Source organism: Typopeltis vanoorti, chromosome 25, assembly GCF_054136105.1.
Source record: "Typopeltis vanoorti isolate ZY-2024b chromosome 25, IOZ_Tvanoo_1.0, whole genome shotgun sequence".
In the NCBI taxonomy this organism is placed as follows: Eukaryota; Metazoa; Arthropoda; class Arachnida; order Uropygi; family Thelyphonidae; genus Typopeltis; species Typopeltis vanoorti.
Window position 1 is genome coordinate 64,268,200 of NC_143573.1, and position 25,314 is coordinate 64,293,513.

Sequence of the window (25,314 nt, forward strand, 5' to 3'; positions counted from 1 at the left end):
AGTGTAATTTTAAGAATAAAGTCCCCGGATTATTTCTCTTAATGTATATATAAATGAATAAATGAACTTATCAAATCTCCATAAAATAAAAATATAGATCATCTTGTTTTTTGTTCTGAAAACAATCTTTAAAATCGCCAACAACAAGAGAAAGTGTTGAATTGCGTTTTGGTAACTCGAGTTTGGTATATTTAATTGAAAATTTGAAATTTTAAGTTGCATTAATTTCGAAATCGTATAGTTACAATTATTAAACGGTGGAAATGCATGTGCACTCAATAATGAAATCCTCTGTACTATTTTTATTTCTTCAAGATATATTTTATCAAACTTAAATTGCAGCAAATGATAATTCACAGAAATATATCGATTAAATGCTGCAGTAATGAGATGGCGCTTTATCTGCGCTGCGCACTAAATTCCAGTCAAGAGCGTGCTGGAAATAGCATTTACTAGAGTTCGTCTGCTACCGTTGCTTTATAAGCAAGAGGTGTCTCTAGGAAAGGCTGTTGCTCCGCTGTCGCGTGTTTCTTGGTTTGTTTACGTTGTGATACATATTTGGATATCTCTTATAAACGCTGCTGATTATTTTAGTCTCGTAGAGTTTCACTTATAACGAATTTTTCATCTTGAATAAAACATCTGTATCATAAAAGGTATTATTTCATTTCAAAAATAACCAGTATCGTCAGACAATTCGCAATTGTACAAGAGACTTGGTAATGACCACAAAATCAAAAATTCCTTTTTTGAAACTTGGTAGCGGCAACTCAAGACAACGAGATCCTTACACTATTGTGGTTTTAGGAGCGGAAGACGTTGGGAAAACAGGTAAGAAGATTGCAAGTAGAAGATTTTCGATATTAATGCATTTGTCATTTACAATAATATTCGTAATTTAATTAATAATGACAAATATTACTTAGGACACTCACTTGTTGAATGATAGGCCTGCTCAGATATGTACTATACTTTTTTATATTCGTTATATATTTCATGCTTTACGAATGAACGTATTTGTAGAGGATAGATATCTGTACAGACACCGTGGCCTATTTCTGCCAAATACCATTGAATGGGAACAACCAAATGTCATTCAATACGGGGGGGAAGTTCCATTTTCGTACACGTCTGCTGACAACGGATCCGTTGGGAGGATTTTACGCGTGTGGAAATGGAATATAGCCTTCACTATAGAGCACAGTAGGCTGAGACACTCATTAATCATTGTGTACGGACACCTTAGAAATACAAGAGGAGAATAAAGTACAAAATACTTGAGTAGTCCGCAGTGCAATGTAGTTCGATGCATTTTCTTTGTTTTTTATTTAAGCTATAAATACAAATATCTCGATAGCTGTTGTTCATTCTGTGGCTATGTATAAAATATTTTATTTTTATTTCTAGATTTTATTTCCAGCTTACTTTATTTTAATTGAAACTTAACTTGAACTGTTTCAAAATTTCAGTTTCTATACAATAACGTACTGTAAGCCAATTTAAAGTGACCTTTAATGAAAAAGTCAAATAAGCTTATTCAGATCCTATTGGGGAGTGGGCAGAGTAGGTTTAGTGAGCGATTTTCCCCAATCTTGAACTAATCAAAATAACAAAAAATGCAAAGTAACATCGACTAATAAAAATTCCTCCTCCACCCTGAACGTTCTTCGTGTCCCGTCAAACGCTAAATATTCTAAGTGTTGTGTTGCTTTAAATACCGTACACCTTTTTAATAAATTTCGATATAAAAGTATGCGTTTCGTGAATAGAATTACCATGAAATGAAAACTGTCGGGTTTTTTCATATGTTGGACGCACACACAACCAGCTATTGAGCTATTTGTATTTATAGCTTAAATAAAAAACAAAGAAAATGCATCAAACTACATTGCACTGCAGACTACTCGCGTATTTGTACTTATTCTTCTCATGCATTTTATAAGGTGTCCTGACATTTAAGTTTTTTGTTCGGGAATTTTCTATCGATGTTCGAACAGCAAGTCATGGTTCTTCAAACTGGAAGTTATGTTCTTTTTCAAAAATTATTACCAAGCAAGTTATTGTCCTGATAAACCTATCATCGTTGCACTTCATCCTGAACACCACTCACACAGCTCACGAGGTAGTCGTGGAATCATGAAGCCAGAATACATAGCTTATAGAGCTGAGCTTTGCCCTTCTGAAACTAATAAACACCGCTTCATGCATTTTTTTTTTTTTTTTACGACAGAAAGAGATTACTGAGGTCTCATGTGACATGAGACTCCGGTAATTTATAGAAACGGAATTACGTTCGTCTCTTTCATGGTAACATAAAAAATACGCAGTGTAGTTCTCACATTAAATCCTCTCGTATTACAACAGTGGCTTAATTGAAATTCTCCTTGATGCTTCTTCAAGGAATACCCGATTAAAGAATGATTGAGTTCAAAATTTAAACTTTAGCAAATATGATGTGCCATCTTGCGTTGTCACACGATGTTCAAATAAAACCAACACTGATTATTCGTGAGGGTAGCACAGGACAACCAAATTCAATGTCATAGAGTACTTTAGTGTGTACATGAATTTGTGTACGTGAAGTACACAAATTCTGATTAGATTAAGAAGTTGTTGCTGTTTGCATTCCTACAAAATTTTCTGTACTATGCTATCAAAAGGATAGGGATTCTTGTCAATGTAATCAGATATACTAGGTGATTATAGTTTTTTCTTACAAGTGATCCTTAATTCGTATTTTTAGACTTTTTCATTTGGATGTTAAATTCAGACGACTGATTTTCACTGAGATGTATACTAATCTCAATGATTTACAGATTAACGCAATATATATATTTTACCTGACAGAATAAAGCGTAAAATACCTAGTAAATAACTAGAAAAATGAAGATAACGAGGGAATTACGGTCTCGAACCCCACTGACTGTAAATACCACGTCGAAATCATTAACGCAAAGCTCAAGCAGTAAGCAAGCAGCACGGGATTAAATTAAGTTTTAAAAATAAAATATGAAACAGTTTATAATAAGCATAAATCTTTATTATTAAAGAACACTTCGGCTTTATACAAATTAAGAAAATATAAATTTTTATTGTTCAAAATTGCATGCGATTTTAACTTATTGCAAGTAATGTCACAAAGTAGATGTGTAATTCCCATCTGAGAAGGCTTACACTCCTTACGTGGTAATCATAAAATACTATCGATGAGCTAATGATTTTTTTTTCTTGTTAGCAATTATATACGCGGGTGGTCTGACAAGTTCTCGGCCTAACAATGAAAAAACGAATTTATAATTTCAAATTATTTTTATTTTTCAACAGTCTTCCTTAAGACTAATATATTTATTCAGCGATGCTCAAGCGCCATTATCCCCTTCCTGTAGTGGTTCTCAGTAAGATCTTTAAAATACCCCTCTACAGCTGCAATCACCTCTTGATTCGAATAAAAACGCTGACCAGCGAGGAAGAGTTTTTTAGTTTTCAGAGGGAGCCAAATCTGGGGAATAGGGTGGATATTCAAAGAATTTATAGTGCAGATCCCTTAATTTTCCCATTACTAAAACACCTTTGTGGGCAGGTGCATTGATCTGATGAAAGATGATTTTTTTTTCTTCTGCAAACCGGTCTTTTCTCACGAATGTTTTCGTCTAGTCTGGTTGAAATATCGGAATAATATTCCCCGGTTATTGTTTTACCATTTTCAAGATAATTAATAAACAAAATACCTTTTTTAGCATCCCGAAACACCTATGCCATGATCTCTCCTGCTGATGGAACCGACTTGGTCTTATTTGGCGCTGAACAACCGGTTTTTGTCCACTGTTTTGACTGCTGTTTGTATTCTGGTGAATCCAAGTCTCATTCATAGTAATAAATCGACTCACAAAATCAGTTTTATTCTTGTTAAAACGCTCCAAGAACTGTTCAGAGATTTTCATGCGAGTGCGTTTTTGATCTGCTGTGAGCAAGCGCGGCACCCTTCTTGCGAAAAGCTTTTTCATTTGCAATTCCTCATGCAAAATATATCCTACACGTTCTTTTGAAATGCCTATAGTCTCAGCAGTTTCAGGCACTTTGACTCGCCGGTTATCCAATACCATATCGTGCACTTGATCAGTGATTTCTGGTGTTGTTACACTTTGGACGTCCTTCGCGTAGATCATTTTCAAGACTGGTAAGGCCACGTTTAAACTCAGCAGCTCATTTCTTAATTGTCTCAAACGAAGAAGAGTGCCCGTAAACCTTTTGTGAACTTCGAATGAATTTCGTTTGGCGTTAAACCTTCTTTTACAAAGAATTTTATAACGGCACGATACTCAATTTTATCAAATTTCAAGGGAGACAGACAGCACTTTTGCTTCAGACAGCTGTATAAGATAAACTACTCGATAGAATGACTTGCAATTTCATATGGGTGCTTATAACAGATGTACCAACTTTAGAAAAAATCTCTTGCCGATAGTATTGCCATCTATGGTCGAGGCCGAGAACTGTTCAGACCACCCTCGTATATATAGCTTTTTTATTTTTACATAATCCCGAAACGCTGCTCTAGAATATCTTTTTAAGCACCTTTGAAAGATTTCATCTTTCAAAGTCAGAGATTTCCTGAGGATTTAAGCAGCCATTGCACCCTTGCGAGCGTAGCTGTGGTAATTTCACTTCACTATGCAATAATAATTTGGAAATAATCATTTTAATTTTCTGATGTAACTGTTGATTAAACTGATGCAATGATATTAGTAGTGGCTTTTGTTGCACAGTACAGAAAAATCGATACGTGTTATTGAAATAAGTTTATCTTCCTTATTACTTCCAGTATATTTATGCGAATGCCACATTCACCATCGTACACGAGTTTATATATCTCTAGACAAAGTTTAATACTAGAGATGCGTGTGTACTCGATTGGATGAAATCTTTCAGTATTCTTAAATGTTACCGTAATGCACAGACGAAAATATTATACTGAATGTCGTGTGACAAGTTATTTGCTTTGTCCTTTGATCTAATCAGCTGTCATCGAAGGATTTACTTTGAAAAACAAAACAGCAATTAGATGGTATTTTCTACTCGTGGTTCATTTAATATTACTTTAAACTGCGTAAAATTCATCACTATGGTAATTATTTCTTGTGCGTGCTCGCGCGAAACTGTATGCTTTTAAAGAAAAACTAAACTGTAATTAAGTCTATCTGGACGAAGCTGAAGTCTTCTGTTTAACAAATTCTTTGGATTTTATCCAATAATCTTCTGTCTTATTTGGATCTCCTCTGAACTGAAGCAAAATGGTATCCATCATCCTTCTATTAGTCTAGAAAAACGAAATAAAGATTAATCCTGCGTTTTCATTAAAAATGTAAGCAAACAATATTCCTAATAGAAACCTGCTGGAAAGTTCTGTCAGTGAATTGAGAAAAAAAGCAGTCTAGAATATTCAACTTAGTGCTTTTAGGCTCAAAACAGTTCTACTAAATTTTGAGAAGCTGGGCAGTCGATGTTGCCCGCCAGTATACAATGTGGTTCAAGATTCCACGAATAAACTTTGAGGAAAGGAATCAACCATATTCACATAGGAAAGCATGACCCGAAACGCCACCCGAAAGTGATAGGTGGCACTGTTCGCGAGCCCTCCAGGTGAGCAATTGGGGCTTCCCCATAATTGGGCTTCAAATTTTCGACGTCGTACGAAGAACATGCGTCGTTTTACGAACGCTGAAATGGCAGACATGCACCTCGTTTACCATATTATGTATCCAACTACTATTGAACTGTTCATTACGTCTAATAAAGTTTTTTACACTACTTACTGCCTTCTTTTATTTCTGTATCTTTGTGTCCCTGTTAGTACCTTCCGGTAGCGTTTTCAGTCATGCTTTCCTATTTAAATATGGTTGATTTTGATGTTCTCTATCTCTCCTCAAAGTTTGTACGTGGAATTTTGAAATACCTTGTATATGTAGGGCTTTATCGACTATATATTACTCTCCATATATCGTTTAAAGTTTGTTACTTAGAAGTCAAATGATCCAGCTAAAATGTTAGAACATTAGCTAAAATGTTCCTAAATACAAGCGCTGACCATTCTGGAGCAGATGCATTCTAGTTTAGAAGTTCTGAAACATTTTAGTCCTTGATTACTCTCTCCTCTTAAAATATTTAGTAATTGAGAATTTTTAAAGTACAATTCGTCCAGTTTAAGTTTTAAAAATGCATTTAAATATTTATAGGAACGCATATTATTGGTTTACTATCTAAAATCACCGGGCTCTGAGTTTAAATTCTACAGCACTGTATGACAACCTAGCAAGGATTTTAAAAATGTGTATTCATATGTAGTTTAAAAGTCTCATTTCAACAACACCCATTGCCCCCAGCAAACTACTGGCCTTCTCAAAGATATTCACATGTGACGATTTTGTTCTATGAATCCCAGTCACGAATGGTTGGAAACCTATGTATATCTGATTATTACTAAATTAGTGTTACCAGGCTATAATAACGATGTGTGATTTAAGTAATGAATTACAAATAACGATAATTTAATAAGTATATAATTATAAATCGCTTTTCATCTCTGGACGATGTTTACTGTCCTAATGTAATGTATCTGATATCAACTCCCACCATAGTTTTATAATTAGCATTAGACCAGTATATCCTGTTTTTGTTTTGAATAAATGGTTTGTACCAATCGCTCAAGCCTCTTCAGCCCAGTTAGTTTTGATCGGGTCCTTTCGTTTGGAAACAGTCGGATTTTGAATCCCATTCGAAAACCTTAGGACTTTTCATCTGAAGGTGGGTGGGTCGGTCTCGTACGGCAGTAGTGCGTTTTTCATCTCTCAAAACAGGAAAACACAGCTCCTGATACATATATAAAGACAAAAAATATTTATTGACAAAGCAACGGCAAACCACCTGTCTTATTATTCCCTAGTCAAATGGCATTGCTATCCATTAGGTTGAGGAGAGAACATCACCACCAATCGCTCATTTTATTTTTTGTTTGTTTCTCCTGCCCAGAGATCAAACGTGGAATCTTTTTCAAGTCACTTGCACGAATGATTCGTTATCTCTATAAAGGACAGACAGACATGGGAGAAAAATCCAAATTCGAAGAAAAATGTTGCTAGAGCTCTTTGAGTTTTTTCCAAATAAAGAGCACGTGCCGTTCGACTATCTCCCGGAAGGCATCGTGTTCTAGGGGTAAAAAAACCGCCTTTAAAACTTTGAATTTAGAATAGCGTGCCACTTATGAACTATTTTTTTTTAAATTTTATACTTGCAACAGAATGTAAAGATGAAACGGGTTTTATCATAATTTATACATAATGTCCACGGAGTATTCGTCTTTTTAAATAGCCCATTACCAAGACAGCTCATGTTGAAGGCTCTGTTTTCGTAAGCTATACATCACTTCAGAAATATGTCAAACATTGTTTACCTTTTCGGTGTAGAAGAATAAAGATATTTATTATACTTCATTTTAATATACTTGACTGCTTAAAGTTTACTAAGTTAAGGTGTTTAAGAAATTTTCTTTTTTAATCATTAGTTCTGTTTTTGTGTGCCTGAGAAAGAAATTATTAACTCAATAAATGAAAAGTCATTTAAGTATACACCTAAAGAGGCTTTCTATTGATATTTATTAGTGTGTACATCTTAATCTTGATAGCTTACATAGTGAACGATTATAAAATATAATGCGTCATTCATTACTGCTGGAAATTCCCTAGATTATAATTTCCTTGAGTACGCTTTTACAGAACAAAGAAAAAATGCTTCACGGAGTATCATAGAACGTTTAATAATAAAAAATTGGATGTTTTTTTTTTAAAAAAACAAAATTCTAGTTTTTGAGTATAGTAAACGTGTTTTTGGATCCAAAAAGTCGCTAGTTCTACTCGCGACTTTCTGGATCCAACACTGATAATTCCCAAAATGTGAAGAGGGTATTCCCCTACTGCTTCACACAAGCAGTATTTAATGATACATGAAATACTGTGAATACCTTTTTTGAATTTACATCATAAATTCTTTAAGCTAGTTTTCAGTTTAGAGAAATTGCGACCTAAAAAATCATCTATGGATGTTTGGTTGTAAAGTTTACTGATTTTGGCAAAACAAATAGCCTCTGTTCTCCATGATTTGCATTATAATTCGTTTTTGGAGATTAAAACTGTGAACTAATCAACAGTTTTAAAGACTATCACTAATTATAAAATTTGTTCTGATGTTGGAACATAAGTTTCTCTGAAATTTTGCATAAAATAGACCAAGGTTCGGCTGCGATCGGCAATTTTCTCATAATTTATAGCAGCTCTAGCTAGTGGCGAATTGAATTCAAAACTAATGAACTGCATAGCAATGCTTTGTTGATCCAAGAACTCAAGTTTTTCCTCTTGGAAACTTGGAGTTTCGTCCTGCAAAATTGACCTGAAAGCACAAGGAATTTACTGGCAGTGCAGTCTCCATAGCCTGAGGTGCTTCGGCATTAATTCGGAATAACAACAGCTCTTGTTAGAAAAGTCGAGTCCTGGTAAGCAGACACTTACAAAGAACTTCGTTATTGTAATTGACAAAGCTTCAGTGATAATAGCGTTAGTCATCGATTTTATTGATTATTTCCAAACAATAACAGCTCCTTGGCCGAAAAAATGATTCATAAAACATTCAGCTTGCCAGATTTCTGATCTCTTAACTATGTATAAGCTTCATCTTGACAAGTCCTGACAAGCCGATAATTAATAAAAAATGTTATAATACAATATTAATAAATATCGTATAGGGTGTGTGTGCAGTGCATTATTACTATTTCTCTTTTAATCAACAAAATTATCATCGGACCAAGACGTCTATAGACGTCAAGTGCATATTAAAATTGTAATACCATTGATATTACATTGAAATATGATGGATTCGAAGCGTATGACATGCGTATTTGGTCCATAATGGCCGGTAAGGTGGTTAAGCCATGTCTCTTTCCATTGCAAAATTCAGCTATCCATTCATAAAAACAGGTTGATGAATACTTACGAAATGCCTCGTGTTTATATTAAAACAAAGTATACAATCTTTTCATTCGAATTTGTCGAAAATGGCTGAACTGGTCCCATATCAAGATGCCGGCATTGTTTGTATTCTACTAATTTTGTGAATGTGCCTTCAAATAAATAACGTGTTTATTAAAAAAAATCTGACATTATTAATGAATTAAATAAATACTTGGTAGACTATTCCATTTGAAATAATGCTTCGCTTCGTTATAAAATTGAATGTAAAGGAGATTGCGGTGTTTATATTACCAGTTTAATAGTTATATTCATTTTTGGGATTGATAGAACAGTTAAAAAAAAAAAAAACAATGTCAGCGAAGTAATATCAAATTTAACATTGATAAGATCACCTTACTGTTATTTGATCGGGTGAGTTAAACATATCACGGCTCTGCAGTTGAACATTTGCCTTTCGGAGAACGAGAGATGGTACTTTGCTTGAAATTTCTAATGTGATACAGTCGCGTGTTTACAATGTACAGTAGATACAATGACTACTTATACTTCGGTCATTGGTGCCTCGTCCCGTATGATCAACTTGATACGAAGTATGCTGCATTAACATAACTTGTAATTTTATACGTATAAATGCAACCTTGATTACAGAACTATTATAATTGATTTGGCAGTTTTTCAGACATTTAAGAAATTAAAACAAAATGGTAGCTCTATCGTCTTAGAGCTACTATTTCTAACAAAATATATTCATCCAGCCAATGGAACTTGGTCTATAAAGATCTTCACGCATTAATTCTACAAATATCATAGAATAATGTGCATGAAGCTTTTTACTCTGAGTTTTACTGTAATGATAACAATGGTCGTATAAGAAATTGATTTCTTTTGATTACAATTTTTAACATTTTTATGAAAAACCTAAAAAATGACATAGTGGAGCAGAGAAAGAAAAGTTGCTTTGGGAAATTTTAATACAATCATGTCTATCGGCAGCAATTCACTTTGAGATGTTCCTTCTTTTTCTGGAAGCAAAGAAAGAAAACAAAGCATGAAATCTAATTTCGTGTAATGGAAGAACGAATTCTGCTGCAGCATACTTGCCTTTGTATGCGGTGATCAGACAACTATTGGATTTAAACAAGCTCCCAGAAGGGTTTTTTTTTGTCTGAGCTCCGGATCTTCTGCCATGCCAATGACTCTTATCTTCGTGACGGGTTTCCTGTTAAAATATGGGAAAAAAATTACTTAGAATTTTACAAACTGTTGGTATTAATCTTTATTCATCAAAAAGAATAGCTTTTCCCAAATTGAATGATCCTTAAAACCAGAAAATTACTCTTGTTTTTAGTGTGGGTACGTTGATGATTCGGTGGAGTAAATTTTTCATTTTTCTAATATGAAACAAGAGTTCGAATCCCTCTACAGCATGGCATTTTAATGTCTGTAAGAGGTACGTGATTTATATTGCTCGCTGTGAGATCACTGCCATGCTTAAAAGGCTTGAAAAAGTAATATGCTGGTTTATATTGTCGAGTTTCAGATTATAAAATCCTTAGCTTGCTACCATACTAGAATGTATTGGGTAACAACCCTTCGCGGATGGAACTGTAATTTAATAATCTATAAATTATTATAATTGATGATATTCATATGTGTTAAATTTTAATTGCGTAAAAATTGATTTTAAATGTTTTGGCCTATTCACTCTTAAATCTCTTTTGGTTTCAATTTCTAACTCGATGTCATTTTCTATCGAAAACGTTTGCGACATAGCCACTACAGAAGACCTATGTAATCTTCTCAACAGCCAGGTTAGCAAGTAACCTAGAAACTTGCAGGAAAGGACAGCTGTGAGTTGTTCAGTCGAAAAGTTTAAATAATCGACACTATTGATGTATTTGCGCGTGTCGCAACATATATTAATCCCACTATCCTTTTTAAAATCCATTTGATGCATGGTAACTTCAAGCAGATATCGCGCGTATTTTTAATTCAGAAAATAGAAAAAAAACTATATATAGAACAAAATGAATCGGAGAAAAATAGAAATTCCATTTATGCAACTAAAAGATACGTAACCATTGAAACGTTAAAATATTTCAATCACAGATAACAGTGCATTTTATATTCGCTGCTGTTTCAAATATTTTGATAGGCATGAATTATTTCCATTTTTTTCCCAGCTACTTGATCTGAGAAGTATGACTGATTATTTCCTGGATATCTTCCATCCAATTCAGTCACTGCATACACGTAGACATACAAAATGAAGTTCTCAAGCAGATTCACTTGATACATTTCCATATGAACAGTTTATTGGCGAGAGTTATTCCTGGTCCTCTAATTGTAGAGGGCTCACAAACAGTTGAAGTTTTAAAAGTTTAAATCTGAGACAGCTGACATCAAAATTAGTATATTTATCGAGTTTCTGGGAAAGTATCAATGCAACCTTCATTTCGTATCGGTTAACTTAATTAGCTTTATTTGAAATAGTTCAGAATCTTCTTCCCATCCTTGATCGGACTACTATAAACCCATCACGTATTATCAATTTAAGCTCGGTATTAATTATCAGAAGGAAATTAAAAGATGCGTAGTTAGTCTTATTTTAAGACTGAATATTTTCAAAATTCTTAGTTAAGTTGTCTTAGACAGCTCAAAGTTTCATTGTCATCTTATCTCTAAGCAAATTTATATTTCAACTACTGTGCAAAAGTTAGCGTCTTTTCTTTACATTATTATATTGATTCATAAAAGAATTAATAATAGTAATTCTCTTATTTCCACTATATAGTTTTCTCCTCGTAATCTATTCTGTTGAAAGATTCTGATTTCAGTATACTGAACGAAATTCAATTAAGACCTGTAGAATAAAAAAAATCTTTGGTTTCTCACACAGAAAAGTACACACTACTGGAGATCACGTTTCGCACACTGAAGTGCTGATCAGTGACTATTGATTTTTTTTCGTTGCTGCTGGAATAATTGCTTTACGTCCAGTAAAGGTTAAGCATAAATAGAATGTGTTGATTTTCATCCCAATACGCGTCAAGAAAGCAAAGAAGTCTAAAAGAAAAGTTTCATCGCCGCCAACAAAAATCTAAACTCGTTTTAAATGATTTTTTTTAAAACATATCTTCAACGTGTTAGCCTCAATGGCTTGTCAGCGCTAAGTAACTTGACTTCACAGAAACATATTTGATACTAGTATATGATGGTTAATCCTTTCACTGAAGTCTGAATTTAATGTGAATTATGGAAAACAGACATTTCTTTTACTGAAAAATGTTCATTCACTTCTTTTATTCGTTCATCCTTTTAAAGAAGAATCGCAACAGATGTTAACTTTCGTAAGCTATTACTACTGCGTTGTATGATGCTCAATTAAGACTGCCATCACAAATGTCTCCATGTGACAGGATTTGTCATAACCTTAGCAGTAAACTTACGGCTTTCGCAATGCAAATATTGACAACACTGAAGACGGCATGAAATAATCCTGTTTTCTTTCTGTCAGAACCATATGCGTTCTCTCTTTCCTAGAAAAGAGCGAGCACAAACCTGTACTGGGTGCAATAACATTCATCTGGCACGTGCCCTAGTGTAGTCTATTGCAAATTACTCTCACAACAGAAAAGTTGTTCCTTAATGAACAGAATTATTTTACAAGATGTTTAATTTATTAATACAATGGGATTTTATAGATGAAACATTTTACCGCGTTAATTACTATTGACTAATGCATATATTTATATTATTAGAATTATAATATCGATTGATGGTTCTGATTTAGTTAACTCACGCACTGCAGCTCGTACATCAACAATCGAGTCAAACACTAAGTACAAAAGCAAACGAATATTAATTTTTGCTAAATCTGAACAAAGTTTGGTGATAGCAAACATTATAAAAAATTATCTGGGCCAAGTGACTAACCAAATATTTTCGTTGTATTGTTCCTTATACGGGCTAAAATAAAATAAATTGCTGCACACGCACATTAATTTATTTATCCAATAGTAGTTTATTTTTTATTCAATGTGTATATAAGAATAGAGTTTAGCACAACTGACGTAAGCGAGCACCTCTGCAATAACCAATAATGTAGTATAAAAATAGATATCTATCATTAGATATATTTCCTATTGTTCAGTAGAAAGTTTTTTATATGTAATAAAAAGCATTAACTTTTCTGAAATTATTTACAGCGCTGTCGTATAAAAGTCGAAGCATGTGATTTCAAAGTTCGCAATTTTCTACTTAAAGCAGACAAGCTGCCTACTTGCGGGGAGGGGGTGTAAAAACTCATGAACATTAAGAGATGGCTTGATATAGAATATCAATTTACTTTGTTTTTCCCCAGCATTATATGGTTTTTCGTCTATTGTGAGTTGTCTTTTCTAAAAAAAAAAAAAAAAAAAATACACGCACTGAACTAATGTAATACGATGAGAGGTGTCTTTGTCTGAAATAAAGTCAAATTAATTCATCTTCATTTCCTAGTTGGAATGAAATTTAATTCGTTTTCTACAATTCAAGTAAACGAGTATTGCTGTACGTGATCCTCCCTTGGAAATATTTCAAATCACATTTAAAACAGATTGAAATAATAGTTTTAAGGTTGCTTAAACAAATTCGCGTATTGGAACCTGATCTGTAGCATAACTACAGATCAGATATCAATTACGATCATGTATGTACAGAGAAGACCCGAACGAGTGCCAAAAGGAGAAAGTAAACCTTGCATTTCATGGAAGGATTAATCGAATGGTGACACTTGAGTCTAGACTTGTTGTCTAGACGAAAACACACAAGGTATTGCATTAGATAACTGGTATTAGAAAACGCCAACTGAGGCACAAGTTTTATGTTGTTGAATTGAAATCATCCGGACAATTATGATAATATAAAAATACGGGTTTTGGTAAATTTTAAACGAGTTTTTACTGAAAGAGTAGATCTGAAGTTAAATGATTCTCCGTTCTTTGTTAGACCGGATTTCTAAATATTTTAATACGATGGTAACTCAATCGTTTCTAATGTTGAAAGAACGCTTTATTCTCTTATTTCGAACGAAGAAAGGTTTCATCCATATTTTTTTTAGAATTAATACTGAAACTAGTTGGCGTACTAGTTTATTATATAGCAGAAACAAACTACAGTGGTGTCATTGCAATTTCATATGAAATTGCAATATGTTTTTGGCAAAAGGAGACATTTCAGTATGGATATGTCAACCACGCACTGCGATGCAACTCTCACAACATTGTACCATGTTTAGTACAAAGTGATTCAGAAGTTTTTGAGACAAACTGGCCCACTCCTCCTTCATAGCAAGGATAAGGCCATGTTTGTTTTCTAGAAGGGAATTTCGAAGCAATGCGTCTCTCTATTGCGTCCCAACCTGTTCTATGAGGTTGAGATCTGGAGAGCGTGATCGCCACTCGATTCGAATATCCTTGGTCTCCAGAAGTATACTCCTGTACGATGTGGTGTGGCATTGTCATCCATAAAAATTAATTATTCGCTTTCAGCACTACGGAACAATCGAACATGACGTTGAAAAACTTTGTTGCAATATCATTCACGACTCATAGTTCCCTTTTTCCAGCATCAACTTCAAGAAAATTCTCGCAATGATAAGCAGTACCATTTTCACGCCGGATCAAGTGTCGTCTAGAATCGGAGGAAAGACTAAAATGATTCGTCTGTAAAGAGTAGATTAGCCCATTGGTGTCTTTTCTAATTTTTTTGGAAACAGCACCATTGAAAACGTGCTCTACGATGAGCTGTGGATAAAGGGACACAGACCTTCGGGCGTATAGGCCTACTTGTGACAGACGTAAACATTTTTCGAGATATCAGCGTACCTGTGCTTGAATGGAGCCCACTTGCAAGCTGACCTGCCATGGTACGGTGATTACCGTTTTTCTGTTATAACCAAAAACTGTCTTCATTTGCTAAGTGGAGCAAATGTGTTCCACACGTTTGCTCCACTTAGCAAACGTGTGGAACACATTCCATTGGTTTGAAACGCCACCCCAGAACCTGAATACAACGTTATGCGAGATTCCAAACTATCTGGCAATATCAGTAATTATGCGGTCATCTTCAAGCTTTCCAGCAATTCTTCACCCCATGAAATCACCTAGATGACGTCTTTGAAATATTACAAGACATCCAAGTTTGCAACTTTATTCTTTCACGAAAAGAGCTTCCTCGAAACACAATTCGCTTAGCGCGCAGCCTTTTATCTTATTGAGTTACCATGTGACCCATTTGCGCGCGATTCGAAAATTTGAATGTGTACCCGCTTTCTACTCGAAACAGTTATACAAATTGCCACGAGCCGATCCGTCCTAATTTGTGGTTGTAATCTTCAGAAATAATGTTCATCCTCTGGTTTTGTTCACCAGTGTAGAAGTATTAACGCTCTACACTGTAAGTGGCCAACAGCAGGTCCGCGGGCCGCATGCGGCCCGTGGCAGGATAAAAACCATATTAAATTATACGTATTAGCAATTTAGCTATTAGTTTCGACCGCAGATTTTCTGATTGATATACTAGTTATATTCATTATTTCTGAAGATGGAAACAATTTATATTCTCAACACGGAATCAAAATTGCTTTAAAAAGATTACTCAATTTACAAAATCTACTGCTTCTCTGTGCGAGTTGCAGTAGTGGGAATGGTAGATTTCTATGCGCTCCATAGTAACGCATCATTGAAAGTTACTTGCTCTGCCCTGGTTACAGCGATCAGTTTCAGAGACTCAATTTCACAGTTAGTGTTATTCTTGCAGTTTGTGTCCCCTGGTCAGTTACTTCAGCCTTTGTGTACCATGCATAAGATCTGATCTGTGAAGAAAAGAGGGGTCATTTCAGAAGAAATGGCAAAATGAATTTCTGTTTATAAACAATAACGACAACCAACCACAGTGCCTTCTGTATTTGCAAGTATTGTCTGTGCACAAGGAATATACCTCAAACGCCACTACATACAGCACCATGCCGCTAAATTCCAGGAATGTACGTTGGACAAGTACGTCCTAAAATTGTACGCAAGTTCTGTCTAAAAGTGTGCGGCCCGTGACGCTACCACTCATCATATATTGGCCCTCGTGTAGAACGAAGTTGGCCACGCCTGCTCTACAGCAAGTTACTCCTGTTTGAGTGTGAGCGCGCGATAATAACACAATGACAAAAGACCACCGAGATTTTAAGATTAAATGTTTATTCTACAGCTCGGATTAAGCCGGTTACTTTCGTATGTCTTTGGAGAAGATTGAATCTCCAGAATATTTTAAGCACGCTATCTCTGAATATACAGCCTATAAACTGCATCAGTCTTTTGAGTTAGTAGAAACCTGCTAATCAATAAAATCAGAACAGAAATATTAATATGGAAAAAACTATTGAAACTACCTCTGATTATAAATATGATATTTGAAATATCCGCACAACGATAGGTAGATAGAAATCTGAATATTTGCTATTGGTATCTTTATGTGGGCCCTCAATAATCCTAAGAAAATGTAAAATTTCGTAACTTTACTACCTCACTTACGCAAAATTTTGTGTTCCTCGGATTTTTGATGCTCAGTATTCGATATTTCCTAAGGAAAGGAACAGCGAATTGCTGTTCTTTTAAGGGTGGTTAAATAACGGGGGTATAAATCTATCAAAATATACAAGTTAAGCTAGGGAAAAGGAACATCTAATAATCTTGTCCCCTAGACATTTTCTAATACTATTTTAGGTTTCGCCAATCAATATTCATATTATTCAGTGTTAAGTTTATCGAAATACAAAAATGGGAAATGATTTTTTTTTGTAATTTTAATCTGGTAGCGTGTGAATGAGATGCATACAATATTATAATTTTAACTCGATATACTTTGAGTAGATAATTTTGAAATAAGATTCCTTATGACATTAGCATCCTTTAAAAATTTCCTAGGGGTCCGTTCAAACCGTAATTTTAACAGAACATTGATTCGTTTTCTTCTTATGGTTCTACAGTCCCAATAGAGCCTTGGCCTCCTGGAATTGCCTCCAAACATCACTGTGCAGGTCCTTATTTCTTCAGTTCTGACATTAGTCAAGATAACAATATCATAGAGTAATGCTATCTCTCGTTCTTGGATTTCCTCTGTCTTTTTACCAAGAATTTTACTCTTCTAATCATGTGCTATATAAATTTGTAATAATAAGAATCAGCATTATATGTTTACTATTTTTTGAAAATGTATCAACCATTTGACAATTTTATCAACCATGTGTAATCCACGGCGAACACATATATGCACATAACCTTCTGAGTTTGTTAATTTTTCTTCGTAAAACTGCGGAGATGAGCTTAATCATTCCTTGATAGGATGATATGTGATAAAATTACTTTCTTATCCTGAAATATCAGAAAATAAGGTTCTGAATCTTTGCACAACTTCTCGCATAAATGTTTGATGGATAGATTACACTCCCGCTTTTGTGAGTAAGAAAGAAATTGAGAAACAAGACTTTCAGTTCAGATATAAACTCGATACTCTCCACTTTCTCCTTTTTTTCTAAAAAAAAAAGTTTGTTCTAAACATCTCTAATATTTATTACAAAACAATTTTTAAGAATTCTTTAATCTTCTTAGATACTATTTTAGATTATGATATTACCTAGAATCTTTTGTATAAAGCAATTTAAGATTTTGTTTGCGAACTTGAAGACCCTATGCATGCATAAAAACCCACACTACTTAAAACTCCACGAAAACAGTATACTTCTTCGTATATTTCTTCTGTTATTAAATTATTTAACGGAATTACTGCGCACATTTAAACTGTTCTCCTTGGCAATATACTCTTCATCGGACCTAAATAAATGCCGCTTTCTTTTCTATAAGCATTGTTTGTCGATTCTGAAGTATGTCGTTATCATAATAAATGTGTTCTATAAATAAAAAAAAAAAAAAATTATTTCTGGATAAGTGTGCCTCATTTTGAGGCTTATTTCCGTGCAATTTCTGCTGATATTCGAGACCATACTGTACATCGCTCTAAAGTAAAAGCGATTATTTTATAACTGCATATGCAATGTATCCGCATCCCAACATTCAGAACGTTAGCATAGTTTATTTACTTAGTGCGCGTTTAGGAAAGAAGGGCTGTATGCATGATCCCATTAAGGCATAACTGTTTTTTACCTCTCAGCTTGACGGCGATCTCCATATGTGAGCGAGCTTATTTCACAATAGTGGGAGGTCTTGTGTAGAAAGAACAGTCGGAGAAATGGATGCTGTCTCTTATGTCATGTAGACATTTTAGAAGTGTATCATTTGTGAAGAGCCTTAGTTCTGCCTTAAAAGTCTTGTGACAGTGATAGATTGTCATATTAAGTATATATCCCAGTAACCTAAAGAAATTTAAATATCATTTATTAGAGTGTCTGTGCTTAAGTTCTGACAGCCTAATAAGAAATAGGAAAGAGAATATTCTGTTATTTTGAATCGACACAATAAATGTGCACGTTGGTATGTATACGTACTTAAATCGATCAGACAAAAAATAAAGACTAGAGTGGAATAACCTTGCTCTAGATAACAAATATGGAGCTATTTCAACGCACATTTAGTATTTAAATGATAATTTCTACGTGCTTGAACTTTTTTTCAGAATATTATTTCAGTACTATTACAGTAAATTCCTCAGTGCGTTGAATTAATTTTATTCCCCTGTAAAGGTCTCTTCCTGGCATAACATTACCATAACTTGGAGAAGTGATTTGTTGATATTATAATAAAACCATCTTATTAAATCTAACGAAAAATGCCATCGATTTTAATTTTTTTAGGTCAAATCCAATAAAAATAGACTGTTTAAAAGCTTTCTTTAAATTCTCCAAATTTCCATTTTCCTACTTCCATTCCTACATTTTATTAGAATTTTACTTTGGGTTTAACACGTCGCCTTTGTAATTAGCAACGGTAATGACAACTGTTCTAATTATCTTGATGGACTGAGTAATTATTTGCAGTATTGGTAAACTTCTTGTCAATTGATGACGGGCTTGTATACTTTTTATCGGAATTATAATCAAATTACATTTTGCTCTAAAACAGATTTTTCTTTATTTGAAACATCCATAGAATGGAGATTCTCAGTATAATTTAAAGATTTCGTTAACGAAATCAAAATACAAATCTATTTAAAATCCCTATTATATTTGTAATACTTTCTGAGGTAATCATTTTTTTTAAATGTTTTGTTTATAAATGAGTTGCTTTTTTTTTTTAATTTCCTCGAACTGCCCAAACCAATGTTGCTTAAACAGCGCGCTTGATATTAGCCATGAAGACAGCAGAATATTTTATACTGACCAAATATACATATATAGTTTAAATGTTAAAAGTTCAAAATTTCTTTCAGGAACTACGTACGAGGAAATGGGGAATTTTTGATAGAGCTAAAGATTTAAAAAAAAATAATAAAACATTTCAACCGCCGACAGCAGTTTTTAGAGCTAATGTGCCGGGAGTTTGGCAACTTGGTATTATTGTTAAATGAGATGTCACTGGCAGGGATTTAGTAGGAAGGATTGTAGACTCGGGAGATTTCTAGAAACTTCAGAATTTCCTCAAGTGCAAACACGTATCCATTTGGAGATAATTTACAGTTGGCTTAACAGCAGGAAGAAACTGATCACTCATGTATGGCAACTCGTGTTTAGTACAGGGGAAAAAAGCTTCCACGTCAGATTTTTCTCATGCTCGCCTTCTTCGTATTCACTATTTCTTTATCAATAAAACTTAAAAAAAAGTTTAAGTCTGTGATAAGTTTTTCAGAATTATTTCGATGCAATATTCCAAAACTTTGTTTCTATACCTGATAGTATTTTTCCATCTGTCGATTCGTGTTTTTCATAAAATAATAATGAAACTGAAAAATATAATTAACTTGATTATTTGGGCGTTGCTTTGTTCGCAACACGTGCGCACACTCACACACCAGTCGGCTGTTTATATTTTCTCTATAATAATAATAATAATAATAATAATGTCGTTATAATCCGACATAAGTGATCTTACCTAACCAAGTACCTCTACACAAACAGAAAGGAAAATTGAAGAAAGCCTTTTATGCCTGTCGTATGTAATGCAATAGCAACTGAACACGCAACGATATGGCAGTATCTCACGCATGTTTATTTGCAGGTCAAATATACGCATGTGTTTGCTTCATCGCCATAACAAGGAAGAATTGACCCTTTAGCCAAGTTATGCCTAGGGACACTCATTAGGAAGTGAAGTACAGTACTGGATGAATGGATCATTATATCTAGCAGGAAAAAGCTTCCAACATAATGATCCGGGTAATGGCCATGTATTCTCCAAATTTTCAGAAATATTTTCGTTTCAGGCTGGTCACCTGAAAATCGCATGATCCATTGGAAATAGACAACTGAGACTTCTTTCTGTGCCTAAAGAAAATGAGCAAAAATGCAGTTTATTTTTGTCGAAAAAAGGGTATGGCTGTGTATAATTTTCCTATGCTGCTTCTGTAAATATTCAAGAATGTATATGTTGTTGAGGTTGCATAAAAAAGAAACGTAACTGAAACTAAACCTTCTTGTTCACTAATTATCCTAACATTTGGTCAAAAACATTCCTTGTTATCAAAGATGTATAAGAACTAAAAATTGTTCAAGTGATAAACCTGCACTGGACAGAAGTTCTTTTGAATGACGTAAATGTGTCATAAGCATCACGATAGCTTTTTGCAAAAATAACGGAAGTGGCTAAAGCTCAGCAAAACTACACTTGCCTAAATAGGTATAAGGTTAGTTGTAATATTGAAATGTCTAATGGTTAAGGTAATGCAGTAATTTTTGTAAAACCTACAAACTAGTCCCAATTTCAAAATTGCTTGAGATATTTTCACGTTATAATTTCCTTTTTTTTTATTGAGAAAGCGATTTGAAATGTTAACAATATCTTCTTTTTTTCCCCATCTCCATAAATCGAGCGATATTAATGGCAAAACAATGTATACAGAGAATGCCAAAAAACATGGTCTCACTATAAAAGAATACCCTTATAAAAGGCACCTTTTTTTGTGATTATCTGCAATCATTTCTTTACTTGTCTGGATTTATACTATTTAGGAAGGCAAAGAAAATAATTGAGGTAACTCTAGATCACCTAGCGAAGTTATCAATATCAAGGAGCCATACGCTGGGTTTTAAGTGCTATTATAGCTAATAATACACGACGTCGAAAAAACTATGAGTACATCTAACCTATAAGTATTGTATCTTATAACATTTTTCGACAATTCAGTATAATATGCATCATTATTACACAGAATGATCGAGAGCTATATTGAATCCGTATGTATCGACTAGTCTCTTGTATGTTGCAGGCTTTGAGTTTCAATTATTATTTGCATCAACTGCGTAGCTAAAGTATAAATGAAAGATATTGAAACAATTCATTGTATCTGGCACTTAAGTATCGTAATACTCAAGTAGATTATTTGATCTACATTTAAAAAACTAATTCTCTGAGCTCTTAGAACAATACTCCAATCCAAACGTTTTCGTACTGCATCCTGAAATGTCTTGAAGTTAGCGTATAGCTGCGGTTTATCGCGCTTTGATTTATTTTTGTAAATTAGTGTGAAGTTCCGCTCCGATTAAGTTTTTTGCAACATGTAACTTTGAGATACATGTTGTAAAAGACAGATTAATATATATAAGATATATATTAATGTCTTTTTTATTGATATATATATATATATATATATATATATATATATCAATCAAATTTTATATATATTTGATTGATATATCTTTTGAGTAAAAGACAGATTAGTATATATCTTATATATATAAGATAAAATATTCTGTAGAAAGATGGAAATTTAATTAAATCAGGCTTACAAGAAAACGACTGGATATTTTCTATTCAAGTCGGATTTTTCCTTCATCAAAACGCTGTACACCTAAGGTTAAGATGAAGATACTCTTAATCTTCATATGATACGCTTCAAGATAATTGAAGATACTCTTCATCTTTTTAATGATTAAATCGGTATTTTTATTTTATGAATTTTTTCATGTTGTGTATTAAAAGACGTCCTTTTGCCAAGTTTCGGAGTTCTTTATACATTATATAGCCACCCATCAGTTATTCCATCAAGTTTCCTTACTAGTAGGTTTTGTTTCATTTTAAATCAGACAATGTAAACATCAAGATGAATTTTATAGGATTTCTACTAATAAGCTGCTACGTGGAAGATATTACACACCATATAATAATACAATCTAAAATGCATCATATTTTAGATCTTTTCAATTAGCCTTGAGCTAATCGAAACTAGCAGAGGAGATTCGTTTAAGTAGTGCATTGTAGTCATTGTAAGATTAATTAGCATTGCTATTAATAGCATGAAGCAGTATATGAAACGACAAATAACTTTCTTTGTCATAAAATTATCTATTTCCTTGAGAATGAATCTATCTCTCTTCCATTCCAGTAATTTGATGGGCAGCCTATTTATTATCCAGACTGTTGCTGTCATTGTTCCGCTACATTTAGGAGGAATAAGATTATAACGGTGCATTACTTATATCAATGTAAACACACTGGAAGCTATAGAAATCGCTCCATTAATTTTTAATTGTCATTTATTTTCTAAACTTTTGCTTTAGCATTTTCTAATACTAATGGAGAAAGTTGAAATAATCCTTTTCGTTATACTTTTAAACAAGTGACAATGTGTCTCTCTTTCTCTCTCTCATAATAGTGTACTGCATGTGGTCAAATATCTCAGACGTTTAGTCCTCATATAATCAATATCATAATACGGCTATATTAACAAGCATCTTGATGCTTGAGTCCTTAGAACTTCCTTCAGGCGACTTAAAAATGTAATTATGGCACGTGTTATAACTGAATGTTAATGGAAGATATATATTAATGATTTAATTCAATTTTTATCTAAAAATGATAACGAAACCTAACTTAAAAGCAGTCAAGATAATTCCTGTCTGTCTGTTTTGGTTCTTCTGTATGGTGTTTGATAGCATGGGAAAAATGAAAGTTAAGGAGAGTTGCATCAAAATAACTATTCTGAATTTCGTCGATTAAAAATTGAGTACAAATTTGGTGCCAGTATGTAAACAACATATAACGTAAAATCAACTACAGTACAAATGAACGATAATTGAAATATATTGAAACCAATATCTTGGGATTTGAATATGGAAGAATAAAATATTTTTAAATGATACTGATAAACAATAGAACATCGAATTTGCACGAATGGTATTTCCAAGAAGAGATGAACAGACTGAAAGACAGAAACCCATGTGATAAAGTAAGTAAAGGAGTAGCATTGCAGGGTGTCAGCCGTTCGAACATTTGAAGGAATTTTTCCCCTCAGAAAAAACTTCTGAGGTGAAAAAATTGGTATTATTAAACATTAAAATTGGTAATAAACATTAAAAAGACCCAATTGCCGGCCTGATTGGCCGAGTGGTTAGCGTATTCGTTCCCCAGCCAAGAGGTTGCTGGTTCGAGTCCCGCGTAGGCATGAATGTTTGCGATAGTCTTCCATCTTCATACATTCATTCACCCGAGTATAGATACTCTCCTAATATGGACATGGGTCACCATGGGAGTAGTAGACCCAAAGCTCCCTCTATGGGAGAGGCCTTCACCCCAGTGGGTAGAAAAATAGGCTGCTCATCATCAAGACCCGATTGTTCGGAAAATCAAAAAGATATATATTAACCCATTATTTTTTCTTCCATTACCAATTAACTATTGAATGAATATAATTATGCCATGGGTTTAAAGTATTCTAAAGGGAAGTACCTTCTGGAGGTGTTCCGTTTGACATTAAGCTACACAGAATAAAATAGGAGCAACATGACCTTTATTTTCAAAAAATTCTAAGTAACATGTTTTTATTATGGGTCCTTTTATCTCATTCACTTTATTTGAAATCCAATATTGCCACGACATTTACCGTGTGCTAATCAATAATTAATTTAATAATTTATTAAATATTTCTAGAATTTTAAATATTGATATTTTTATAAAGTTAGGCACCAAACAATAATATTTCACATGTATGGAGAAAGGTACGAAGTACAGTAATTATTAATCCAATACAAACTAACTAGTAATGGACAGTTCAATAAATCATTTAGTAGTCTTGACTTGCCACATGCGGGATCATTTGATGAAATCTCAAGATTTTTAGGATTTTTTTTTCCTTTATTGACCTAATGGATGAGCAGCAACAATATTTTTCTTGTGTGGCTAAGCTTTTGGAGCATTTCAATTACTTGGCCTCGCCATTTTTTCAGTACCGAAAATGGGTCTTCATCGTTAATGTCAGGTCACGTTCACTAATGCAAAAATGTTAGGCGCAAACCTTTAAGGGACATTAATCTGACTTCTTTCCTAAGCTACCTTATTAAATGTCTTTTCATCGTCAGTAGAAAACGCCTGAGAAATAATGGGAGGATAACACATTTTATAAAATCTATTGAGAGCAGTACTAATTATAATTTGTTGCAAGTAATGTTTAAGTTGAATAAATGTCATTTTAACGACTGTAGCATCAATCTTGGTATATGTTAACTTTATTCTCTTATAAACCAGAATATATTTAACATTTTATTTTCACCTTTTAAATTCCTGTCAGGTTTCTTCCCCTTCATCAAATCGCCACCGCGAGTTCATACATATGAAGTTTTTTTGTTTTCTACTATTCATTGTATGGTGGTTGCTGAACTTGATATACTTTTCTACAGTATATTCGCAAATACGTTGCTCCATTTTAGCGGGACTTTCTACAGATGCTGATAAGCTTTACGCTTGTTAGCGTTTCAGAAGCTCTTTAAAGTTTCATCTATTCCATAGTTCCTGAAAAATAAAAAGAGCACGAGTTATCTTCGCTTTCGTCTGTAGTTCAATAGAATAATCCACGTGCGATCAAAGGAAAGAAAGATCGCCCCATTTTTCTGAAAGAACTCAATATGTAAGAGTCCCTTGAATGCCATTATGTCTCGCAAAGGAATAAATCCCTAAGCTCCCAATGGAGTTGTAAGTTCCTCATTCTCAGAATATGACTTTCTAAGTCAAGATCTCGATTTTTCTCCAGTAATCTTGTGAGGTATAAGAAAAGCACCAACTCCATGCAGCCATTGAGAATTGGTCATGAAATGCTAACTTTTCAAATCCATCGTGACAATCGATGGATTAAGGCTAGAGATTATAGTATTTTAATTTCG

At 33.7% G+C, this 25,314-nt stretch overlaps 1 protein-coding gene across 1 annotated transcript in view; it reads left to right on the forward strand.

Annotated features, from left to right (window-relative positions):
- The first annotated feature begins 679 nt into the window (after window positions 1–679).
- Window positions 680–25,314, forward strand: part of LOC150092808 (ras-related and estrogen-regulated growth inhibitor-like) — a 124,198-nt gene continuing 99,563 nt past the window's right edge. The window contains exon 1 of the mRNA XM_090414779.1: window positions 680–831. Coding sequence (XP_090270905.1) covers window positions 723–831 — 109 coding nt within the window. The 5' untranslated portion in view covers window positions 680–722. The remainder of the gene's footprint in view (window positions 832–25,314) is intronic.